Source organism: Hydra viridissima, unplaced genomic scaffold (genome assembly GCF_058129835.1).
Source record: "Hydra viridissima isolate aposymbiotic clone 2 unplaced genomic scaffold, HvirCarnegie_v1 scaffold_3, whole genome shotgun sequence".
Taxonomy (NCBI): Eukaryota; Metazoa; Cnidaria; class Hydrozoa; order Anthoathecata; family Hydridae; genus Hydra; species Hydra viridissima.
The window spans coordinates 14,344,380-14,356,494 of NW_028324302.1; the positions used below are offsets into that span (position 1 = coordinate 14,344,380).

Genomic DNA, 12,115 nt, shown 5'->3' on the forward strand with positions numbered 1-12,115 from the left:
TAGTTATTGTAGTGGTGAAGGAAACAAGTTAGCGCGTAGCTAATAGAAACAGCGCGTTTACAAAGAAAACCTGAAAACGAATATCAGCAACCTGGAATACCCATTAACGAGAATGGGCAAATGAGGATGAAAAGAAAACTAACCCAAACGGAATCGTAAACCAGTAGAATTCCAAGAATAAAATTCAAGAATTTTTCGACTATGCTGGTGTTAATTAAAATTCTCTCAAACAATCGGAACTATTAAGTGCAATAATTACGCATTACGCAGTGTTACATTAAGCGTATTTATCCGGAACGATTTAAAAAAATACGTTAGATGGTTTTAGATTTTTATTCAGTTCTTTTAATATTGTTATTTGAACATCAGGCAACGCTCATCGTCCTACAAAACGAAAAATCTATCGAATAGTCATAACTGGGCAAACCTGTTTTATGTAAAAGAACACCTAAAGCCTATTTTATCTTCTATTGTTAAAGTTGTTAAGTTGTTCTACATCGTTATTAACTTAATAAAAGTTGAAATATGAAAACTTTTGATAGCACATGCATGATTATTGGTCAGTCTTATTAAACTTTACTTTTATCGTTCGTTATATTTTTATTATTCGTATTGTGTAAGATAGATTAGTTCAAGATGGTGAAATTGTGCCACCGTTTTGTGTATGCATATTTTTTTTCTCTAATACTAAATCAGAAAAAGACTGTTAGTTTGGTTATCGTGATAGCAATCTCTGCCATTTGGTAAGTTTTATTTACTATAAAAAATGTATTGAGCAAGTTTGAATTACATGCATTGTTATATTAATATTTATTTTATCTATTATCCATATATATACTTTTAAAGTTGCTTACAATGCATTAAATAACTTTAGATGAAAAATGAAAAAACCTAATTTAATTATATATATAAATCAATTAAACACTTTTATTAACTATGATTATGTTTGTGCTTTACAGCAATCAAAGAAATAATAATAATAAAAAAAAACAATTTGCAGAAAAATATATGATAACCGAAATCAAAGACAAATATATTTGACATAATATGAAATGTCTAAATATCTGATTATTCCTTTTTTGTGTTAAGAAATGCTTCTTTAAAAGAAAAAAATAATAATTAAAAGAAAAACAAATTGTGAAAAGTATTTTAAGAAGTAGCGAAGAACTAAATGCAATGGAAGTTCGACATAATTTAGCAAAATTTAAAAATGCATCTGTTTACAGGATAAAAACCAAAAAATAATTTTTATTATTAGCTTGATTTCTTTTTAAATCTATTACTGGCCTCGTTACTTTTTAAACGTTTATCTCGCTTTACTGCAAGTGGAGTATTAACACTCTTTCAAGGGGCGGGTAAAATTGGTTGGCAAATAAAAGGAATAGGGTGAGATGTTGTTTGAAAGTAACTTTGTAATTATACGAATTGTTATACGAAAAAAGATATTTTTTAGGTTATTCTAAAAGATGTAAAACTTTAATGATTATTAATTTCAATTCTATTTTATGTATTACAAATTTAGATTTTAACAACAGTTTTGAAATGCTGAATAATTATAAATATAAACAGTTTTTTTTTTTTTTAATAATTAAAGATGTGAACCGTTTGTTTTGTTTTTTTAATGGTAAGTTACGGTTTAGAGCTCTTTTCTTTTTGAAGCAGTTCCTATAGATCTTTAGGTGAGCTGGATTCAAATTCGCTCGGCATGAGTTTTAAACATCGATACGTCTCATAATCCTACGCTTCATACTATTGGACAATTGTAATAAAAGGGTTGGTCAACGAGTGGTTTTTACATTTTTAATGGAACATAAAGAGTAATAATTAAAAAAGCATAATTTGTTTTATGGAAAAAAAACTTTGGAAGATGGTTTTAAAAATCAGTCCGTTATTTACCACTTAACAGTGAAAATCGAAAGAGAGAGAGATTAAATCAAAACTATTAACAACATTTTATCAACCTTTTTTTTTTTCATTGTTATTTACTTTACTTACAAAAATGATAACAAAATTAGACTATTTTCTGAAAAACTTCTTCTAGAGGATCGTCGTAAAGTTTCATTAAGTACATATTTTAGTATGAAAAGGTTTTACGTTAGGAGCGTTTTTATCGATAGATAGTTCTTACATACTTTTATAAGGTAAGAAATTTTTTAAGAATTATAGTTTGTGAAATTTATTTTTTTTCTTTTTGCATCCCATTTGAAAAAAAAAAATTAACGGGGAAAAAAAAAGTTTTGCATAAACGGATTTTGGACTTAGAGAACGACGTAAAACTACTGACAAAGAAGTACATTTCCTGCCAGGATATCACTTCAATTAGAATTTAATTAAAAACATGCAAGTGTAACTAAAACATTTGATAAAAAAATAGTGTTAGTTTTTTAACAATCGAGGCGGCAAAGAGTAATAGTTCTTAAAATATTCGAACAATTAAATAATTATCGTAAATAATTCCTTAAATATTTGAACAATTAAGACATTTATCGGATGTTATGCTTTTAAAACACACCCACTTAAAGGAGTTTTTAAAATGTAACGTCATTCAACACCGATCGACGGTAGACAAAACAAGGCGCCTGAAAATGGCCTTTATTAGGTAAAAGTACACTACGTATGTTATTATAATGTTCAAAATCTTTTGCCAAGAAAATGTGAGTTATCACCACATATCATTGGGGGGGTGGGGGGAGTGGAGAAAGAACATTAAACGAACAGCCTTTCGTTGCACAATATAGATTAATCATTCATATATTTAATTCAATAAACTTCTCTATATAAAGTTGGTTATGTTTTCTTACCTAACAAAGATGAAAAAGTTATCTTTTAGTATTTTTTCTGTACGGAAAAGTTATTACTCATTTTGTTTTAAAATATTTCTATAGCAATAGTTTTTAATATTTACTTAGTTTCATTTTTATTTGTATTTGTTATTTTTTCGGTATGAAGCTCGACTATTTTTTTTTTCTTTTTGCTTTGATTCTTTTTCTCTTTTAAAATGATAATATATTTTAACGCGTGCGATTTTAGAGCGGTATGTTTTGCTCATTTATTTAGGATGATACTCGCATATTGTGCTTTTCGATTTTTTTCTTCAAATGCTTCAAACTTTCAACCTCGTTCTCATGAATTACCCAAGAAAAAATCACAAAAAAGTTATCGTAAATAAGTTGCCTGATTTTTTCCATTTTTTATGCCATATAACCAAAAATGTAATTCATGTCTATATATATATTTTTCGAATAAAAAATTATTTTTATTCGTATAATTAAAAATTATAAAAAAAATAATTCTGTGTCCAGCGGCTTCAATTTATAATTCATACGGAATAAACAGATTATATATTTCATTTGATTACATTTGTAGATCTATACTCGATTTCCACGCGGGGTTAAGAAATGAACACTTTAAAATAATCATTTAAAGATAATGATTTCAATATTGTTGATATACTAAAAAAGACAGAGTGATGAACACCAAAAAAGAACACATGCTATCCGAACAGTTACCTATTGACATGGAAAATAACAAAATGGAAGCTTAAAAAGCGCAGCTAAACATAAGTAGAAGGAAAGCAGTATAATTGTTTTTAGATATTTGAAATAAGGTATTTTATCATTTCTCAGTCAACACTGTTACCTAAACGTACTTTAATTTCATTCTTTAAGGTTATTTTTATTTTTGATTTTTTCGCATTGTGATAAAAAATTTATTAAAAGCTATTAAAACTGGCGTTGGCCTGTAGACAGACAGGCCTACCGGAAGGACAAGGAAAATGTCGCCAACAGAATCCACACAATAAGTAATATATCATTTCTAACACCGACTTTTAATGCCTTACAAAAATGCTATGGAAAATCACAGCTATTTTCCCAATTAATAATGCATCACATCTATAAAGTTAAAAATTAGATTTCGGTTTTCCTTAAATCAATTTATCACCTGTCTAAAAGGAGGTGAGAATTTTTTTAAAACAATTGCGTTAACCTGAAATAATCTGCAATGAGACGATGAATTTTAACTTCTAGAGGTTTTATTTAAATATAGCTTTAGAAGCCTAAAGGTTTTTTATATACCTGTAAATCCTAAAGTTTTAAATCGATCAAACTTAATCGCAACTTGAAACGAATCTTTGAAAGCGTTTTTTATGTAGTTTATTCATTTTTCAGTAAACAATATCAAAATGGGTCACAAAATCATATTTTATTTTTTTCAATTTAATATTAATATTTTGGCTCCGGTAAAGTGTCTAAGTCGTGTTGGATCAATTGATCCACCATGGGGCTTTTAATGTTAAATAAATTTTAAAACTGAATTTTTCATTAATCTGTAATTAAATTTAATTCTTATACATTTTTTGGTATTGTACGCAGAATATAAATTAAATATTAAACTAATTCTAATATTTATTTATATCTTTTGATACTTTTATCATACACTTATAAATTGGATTAAACAACCCCATTTACAAATAAGTCTACATACTTGGTAAATAAGGTTTTTCCTAAGTAGAATGGCTTTCAGAAAATGAAGAGGAAATTTTTGCATTTTCCTTCAAGAACATATTAAAGGTGAAAATCTTTAAAGTAACGCTTAAAAAATTGGAAATCTAGTCATTATTTAGATCTTACAGCTTCAGCGTCTTTTTTGGTTTATAAAATCCTATAAACTTTTTGAACGAGCTTTTGACGGATTGAATTACAATGCCGTTTTTTTTTTTTTTTTTGATTTTGTGTTTTGTATTAGCTGCATTTTTTTAACGTTATCTTTTTTATGAAGTTAAAAAAAGAGATTTTATCACTAACAGAGGGTTCTGTCTTATACGTAAGATAGATAACACACCCTGGGTTTGTTTAACGGAAAGAGTGTTCATGTGCGACAATGATTACGATAATATGCATTTTTTTTACTCACTTTTTCAATAACAAATCTAGAAAATAGTGATTGTTTGCTAGGATGTGGATTCAGCTCACTTTAATCAATTTCATGAAAACTAAGATTCTAATCTGCTGAATTAGGACCGTCTTCTGTTTCGTTTTGGAATTAATCTATTAACTACGCGACGCTGTTTGAATAAACTCTTATGTAATTAGATATCAGATATATTTGTATTGATATTTACTAAAGAAATAAGTTTTTCAGAGTTGCAAGCTTTGAAAACATCAACCGTGTATTTATTTTCGGTATGAAGTATACATAGCATTAGAGAAAGAAGTCATTCAATTATTTTCTATTCAACGCCTGTACATCAACTTTGTTTAATTCTAAATAAATAAGTCATATCTATTGGTAACATAAGAAAGTTTTAGGGTTTTAAGTCGATGAGGTATGTTTTAAAGCCAGGGAAGGGAAGTAAAAGTTTTTAACTTATTTGCGATGGTATATGATTTAGATTTTTTTTGTTTTGTTTTGTTTGGTATTTAGTTCCATTGTTACGAAAGTTTTGATTCAGCAAATCATACAACTTTGTAAACAATAAAAAATGCGACAGCTTTTGAGTACAAATTGCTCTAAAGTTTGGGCACCGACAGAACTCTCTTACTTCACTGCAGCGTGTTCGTTTGTTTTGACAATTGTGACGGTTTGCGGAAATTTATTAATTGTCCTCGCTGTATATAAGGATCCTTACAAGAAGCTCAGCACCCCGTATATGCTGATGTTGGTGAATTTGGCAGCAACAGATCTTGTTGTAGGGCTAATAACAATGCCTATATCAGTTGCAACTCATTACTTAGAAGCATTAGGAACAAAAAAAGATAGCCACGTTAATGTGAGCCGCGTTATTTACTTCACCTCGTGCAGCGCGAGCGTTTTGAACCTCGTAGCTTTGTGCGTCGATCGCTACATCGCAGTAACGCTACCAATCAAATACAGACAAATGTTGAACGGTAAAGTTTGTCTTTGTGTTTCTATTTTAATTTGGATCTTAGCAATTGTTATTGGAATGCTTTATTTCGCTTTTGACTTTACAGAGTATTTGTTCGTATTTGCTCAAGTCGCTGTGGCTTTTGCGCTTATTATATGCGCAATAACATATGGGTTGTTAAATAAACTGCAAAAATCTTCGAGAGAAAGACAAGAAATAATAAATCGTACTTTTAGCCAGCGTGTACGAACTGCTGATAAGAAAGTAATGATGTTATTTCTCACGATTTTGTTATGGTTTCTGTTGTGCTATATTCCCGCAATAACCATGATGTACATTTTAAAATTTTGCGATCGCTGTGGCTGCACTTTCAAACATGTGATCCGTGACTTGCAATTTTTATTTATTGCATCTAATAGTGCAGTTAATCCTTATGCATGCGCTATCCGTCTAAGATCATTCAGGAATGCTTTGAAAGCTATTTTTGCCACAAAATTTAAAGGTGTTGATGAGGAGGATTTTAGTCCAAAAACTAGCCACATTCTAGGAAGATTATCGATTAGTTCTTTTCGAAAATATCCTGAACCAACTCGATTATGTTCTGAAGAAACTTACCTCCAAGAGCCATTTGTAACAATAGAAGAATCCCCATCTTGAGTTTTTTAAAAAAATGCATTTAATTGCCGCAAGCAAAGGAACATATGTTCTCAGTGGACTTTGAAGGAAAAAATACAAATAATAAAGCAGCTGTTAGGCATTCATAGTTCACAGCCTATTTGCTCTACTGGTGTATAGTAAGTATTTAAATAAAAGTTTCCACTTGTTGTCGACTTTTGGAAACATTTGGAGTAATCACATAAACATTTGTGTGATTATAGACGGTAAAATTTCAGGTTTTATCTAAGAGTTTTTGATACACTCGATTGATAAAAATATGATACTCTAGTGCTGAACTACGACTTAAATTTGTGGAATAATCTTTATTTAAAAGCAACTTAAAAAAACTACTATTTCTAATATTTTTTTGAATTCAAGATGAAAGAATGTTATTTTTGTAGAATTTTTACTATAAAAGAAGAAATTTCTTTGGACAGATTGATTGTAATAACCAAGAAAATATGGTTGACCCTTTAAAGTTTTTCTATTAATTTAAAAAAAGTCCTTTATAACAAATTAGTTTGTTGGACGTATTATGCGATTAAGCTCAATTGAGAAAGCAGAAACGTGCTTTCTTTATGAATAAAACAAATGTTTCGTTAAGACAATTGCATTTTTTGAAACTTAATACTTCGGTAGTTTTAATAAAATTTTAGATTTTTTTCAAAATCATCCTTTGTTATGCATATGTTCAAGCTGTGGTATTGTAGAACTGCAGCTGTTTTGGTGTTTCTATATAAAGTGTTATTTCTTCAAGATAATTTCTAAACTGATTACAATTTTAATATGCAAGTTTAAAAAAAATTTTTTTGCAATAGATATTATATGCAATATTTATTTAATAATGAGATTTTTTCTACGATAACCTTTTATAAATTTACAACAGACGATATAATATCCAATTACTAGTTTTCCGCTATTCCTCTAAAACTATAAGATGATGAAACCTAGACCAAATAATAATTCATACCTGGAACATCTGCTGGAGCTTCAAAGTCAAATAGATAGGCTGCAGTTAAAGTAAGCCTGTAAATGAAACAGGTGTTATTAAAAGTTTTATTGTTACGACTGTTGGTTAAGTTAACCTCATGTTGCGTAACTAAACCGTGTTCGTAGATTAATTTCAGCATGAAACTAATTGACAAATCCTTTTGGTCTGCCAAGGAACAAGCATCTTTTGCAAAGCATTCTATGCACGAACATGGATAATGGTTCACTTTAAATTAAAAAAAAAAAAAAGATTTTTATTAAACATAATTTAACTAGTGCATTTAATTTGACTTTCTATTTTTCAGATAATAGAAAGTGTAGTTAAATACTTATCGCAGCAGATAAAGGAGGAAGCAGGAATAAGTGATGAAATATAATTTATGAAGGCTATGTAACTTTGAATACATGTCAAACTTTGCCGCATTGTTTAAGCATTTAGGAAAACGAGTATAAAGAATATTTTTATAAACTATTGACTAGCTTTATAATCGCTTGCGTTGTAATAGCGGTATTTTTTTCCCCTAGGAATCATATTAGGACTCATTGTTGTTACTATCATTCTTCCACTATTCACATAGTTTCCCATCGTTTACCTAACTTTATCATTAAAAAGCGTATCAATATTTTAAAATTTTTCAGAACGTTTGGGTAATTGGAAGAATAAACTTTAACTTTTTTACTTTATGATATATGAATTAAAAAAATCACGCAAGAAAATAGTAATAAGAAAAGATACTTTTAACTTTAACGCAACTTTATTTTTTACCTAAATTTATTTCGCATAGTAAAATATTGTTACACTAAAGTAATTATTGATGGATGATTGCTGAAGATGAAATTAAAAGAGCCTTTTTATCTTTTTTATAGATTTAATTTCCATGAATTTTAATAACCAAATTAAAAGACAGGTTAACCAAATTAAAAAACATTACCTGTTTCAGCAGATGAAAAACTTAAAAAAGATAACTCTAATACAAAAGGTAGAAAAAACATTCCAATTACACGAATTCTCCTTCTATCGAGGAAAATATAAAAAATGAAAATTAATTAAAATCGGAAAATGGAATGTTCGAACTGCCCAGCGTTCGAAAAACAAATTTTTTGTTAAAAAACGTCAAATGGTTTTGTTAAGTAAAAGACCGATTATCCCTTCATCATCTAATCGCTTTCTTACTGATTATGTAAATAATTACTGATTATGTAAATAATTGGTAACAATTTGCTGCATATAAAATGTAAAGCTGTTATCAAATTCATGTTTAGCTCTTTTGCTAAACTCCTATTATTACCAAACTCTTTAGATTTATGACAGCAACTCAACTCCTCATAAGCAAGAATATTTAGCTGATTAAAGGAAATTTTAAATCTTTTAGTAAACAAATTTTTTTATTCAGATTAAAATTTCAAACAATAAATAAGCAATTTATATTATGTGTGTGCGTAAACACGGGCGCACAAGCACACACATATATATAGGACTGAAATATCTTTGGGGTAGATGGGGCATTTCTCATTTGTTTTAAACATATGAAATAACAAAAAAGTTAGACCTTTTTTTTTAAATTGTATTTTTTAAAGTGCATATTTCACATCATTTTTGATCATACATTATACATTTTAAATTTTTAAATTTTTTGAAAAAGTTTTTAAAAAATTATGTGACTCAGTCAATTAAGATGAATTTCGGTTAACTAATCCTGAGTTTGTATAAAAGTTTTTTTGATTTGACTAATGGTGTGGGGCAATTTGACTAATGGTGTGGGGCAATTTGAATAATGGTGTGAGGCAATTTGAATCACATAACATTGTTAAACCAAACAAAACGCGCAGCTTTCAAATTCAGACCAATCATGAAGTTTTTGTACTGATCGACTTGTTGAAACATCTTTGGAACGACAAAATATGAATTAATTCTGCAATACAGAATTTTTAAGATAAAATCAGATTCGAATAGAATCATTTAGTTCAAACAAACCCAATTTTTGTCTATGTAAGCTTATAATAATACAGTTAACATACGTTATCTTAAAAATTTGTTATGTTATTGATGTTTTATATATAATAATATTTATATTTCAATTATAAATATAGATGAAATAACTGTTAGGTATACATGTATCATTTTTTCTTTTATCGTCGTTAATTTTTAATCTTTTAAACAAACTTCTTTAAATATATTATAAGAGTGTAAAGAATCTACATCTATCAATGTTACAGTGCATAAGATTTATTACAATACAACGCAGAATTTATTTAATGAAAATTTCAGGCGGAAAACGTAAACCTTTGAGATTTTTTCTGGCACTTTAGAACAATATATATTTAAGAAATTTCTAGCAATGGTTGTTGTTTATTTATTTCTATATTTTAGTTATTTAGATTGAAGGATTTTGATGTTCTCCAACTGAAAAAACACCAGGACTGCAAGAGGTATCATGAAGCATGATATTTTAAAAGAGAAAAAAGAAGAAATTGCAAATTAATCCTGAACTAATTGATTATTTCTTAAAGGAAGTTCCATCTCAAAATACTCCTCCTGACAATCATCATGTTTCAAAAAGATCTTTGGATGTTTGAAAAAAACTTATAGGACAACGTTTTTTTTACCAGGGCAATGAATTATGGGGAATTAGTAAAAAGAAAATAGTTAATACATTCTTTTTCTACAGGTGTCATTTATTGTTATGTTTGTAAACTATCTTGTTCCACACCTGCAGCTACTGTTAAGAATATAACTTTTGTGAAAGGATTAGAAGCATGCAGATATTCAAGGTCATGAAAAGAGTAACGGGCATCATTGAAATATATGCAAGTTTAATGAGAATCAAAGAAACTTCTCCCATTACTTTAGAGCTACTTAAGCAACAAGAAAATGGAACGTTGCTACAAGGTAAATTGTGAACAAGGATAGTTGCTTTTAATCTAGTACCCAGCGGAATAAAAATTGGCTTTTTGTGGAGATTTTAAGATTGCCCAACAATGGTAACAATGGCAACTAAGGCAAGTTTATCACAAAGCAATTTGTGACTTTAAGAGAACGCGTCTTCACTTGTATGGCATCCAGCCAAGATGTGGCAATCAGTTTCTGCTGTCATTCCGCACTTCCGACATTTTTTGAGAACTTGATCGGGCATGCCTAGGGTCTGGTTGATCTTTGTGGGTATGAAACCGGAAATGGTCTTTCAAATAAGAATCTTGCTGCCTGATTTCAAGTTCATATTCATCATCTAGGTTCTGCTTACTGAGTGAGACGTTGCGATAGTCGTGAGGGTGGTCGTTGGTAATTCTACAAAGGTTATCCATCCTCCTGACTTCGCAACACTCCCTCGTAGCCTCCAGGTTTACGTTATATAACACTTTTTTTTACAAGAAAATTCGTCGGTGGAAGTTAAATACCTTTTATTATAATACTTTTACTACTCACTTCACTTTAGACTTTGGTTCCGTTCCAAAGTATATTTGCTCTTTTTGTACGAAATATAAATGCTTAAATACATATTGAAAAAGTTCAGCATAAGAGAAATTCGTTAGTTTGTGAATTAATGGTACAAAAGTTTCAAGCAAAAAAAACCTTTCCAACAATTGAGACAAATGAGGACACAGTTACAATTTGTTTTGATTTGATAAAGAATCAAAAGTTTCCTAAAAGTCCTATTGCTGAACCATATTATTTGCGTCAACTTTGACAATATTTTTTTGGTATTGTTATTTATAAAGGTTTTCGAATTAAAAGAAAGTCACGAAGATGTTTATTTTTATGCTTGGGGAGAATACCAGGAAAGAAGAGATTCTAACGTTATTAGAAGTGCTGTTAATAGCTTTTTGACAAATTTTGTTGAAAGCAATAATTTTAATATTATTCGATTTGTGTCTCTTGTGGCGGACAAAACAAAAATAAAGATACGCTTTCAATGATTATACTTTTGCATGTCAACATAAAATTAGATGTCAAAAGTTTTTAGCGTAAAAATTGCCGAGCTTCCTTGTAAAAGTCATGTTAAAAATGTCAAACTGTTTGATATCAAAAAATTGATAATATGGGAATTAATCAGACTCACGAAGCATTGAATTTTTACAAAATAGTTGAGATGTCTTCATTTGGTGAAATTGAAAGTAAAGATGAAGAGCAATAAGTTTGTTAAATATTCCTCTTACTTTTTGTTCCAAAACGTAATAAATCCATTTTTTGTGCCAAAGTGAGTTAAGTACAGAATTGAGTTATTAAATTTAATACGTTTTAAAATATTGATTGTTTTAATGTTTTTGATTATTTTTTATATGCCAAGTCGTCAAATCTTTTGCAAAGATTCGAATATAGATAGTTAATTTAAAAGTTTTTTTATCGAGTTTCTTAAAATCCTTTTGAATGGGGTTAACGCGGTTCGGAAAAAAACACTTCACATTGGAACTCTAGCTTTTACTTTCTAACATTAAAACTTCTAATATATGAAACATTATCTATATATGAATATTTTATATACATGAAATATTATATATATATATATGAAATGTTATATATATATATATATATATATATATATATATATATATATATATATATATATATATATATATGAAATATTATATATATATATATATATA

General features: G+C 28.6%; 2 protein-coding genes across 9 annotated transcripts in view; one reads left to right on the forward strand and one right to left on the reverse strand.

Moving 5' to 3' along the window:
- Window positions 1-8,551, reverse strand: part of LOC145180744 (uncharacterized) — a 29,384-nt gene extending 20,833 nt beyond the window's left edge. Inside the window, exons 1-2 of the mRNA XM_090081304.1 lie at window positions 8,446-8,551; window positions 7,494-7,739 (exon numbers count right to left, since the gene is read on the reverse strand). Coding sequence (XP_089937430.1) covers window positions 7,494-7,739; window positions 8,446-8,506 — 307 coding nt within the window. The 5' untranslated portion in view covers window positions 8,507-8,551. The remainder of the gene's footprint in view (window positions 1-7,493; window positions 7,740-8,445) is intronic.
- LOC145201619 (histamine H2 receptor-like) lies at window positions 613-7,001 on the forward strand. 8 transcript variants are annotated; one of them, XM_090081316.1, is made up of 3 exons: window positions 2,018-2,141; window positions 5,425-5,888; window positions 5,973-7,001. In XM_090081316.1, exons 2-3 carry the CDS (start codon window positions 5,483-5,485, stop codon window positions 6,521-6,523), a joined length of 957 nt encoding a protein of 318 aa, XP_089937442.1. In that variant the 5' UTR covers window positions 2,018-2,141; window positions 5,425-5,482; the 3' UTR covers window positions 6,524-7,001. The 8 variants fall into 8 exon arrangements, with proteins under 8 accessions (XP_089937437.1, XP_089937442.1, XP_089937436.1 ...); XM_090081315.1 differs by lacking the exon at window positions 2,018-2,141 and adding an exon at window positions 5,132-5,326; XM_090081311.1 differs by lacking the exon at window positions 2,018-2,141 and adding an exon at window positions 613-743 and having other exon boundaries at window positions 5,425-7,001.
- Window positions 8,552-12,115: the final 3,564 nt, after the last annotated feature.

Bases quoted from the DNA above. Each gene is read 5' to 3' on its own strand.
- LOC145201619 (XM_090081311.1), top strand. From the start codon at position 5,483: ATGCGACAGCTTTTGAGTACAAATTGCTCTAAAGTTTGGGCACCGACA.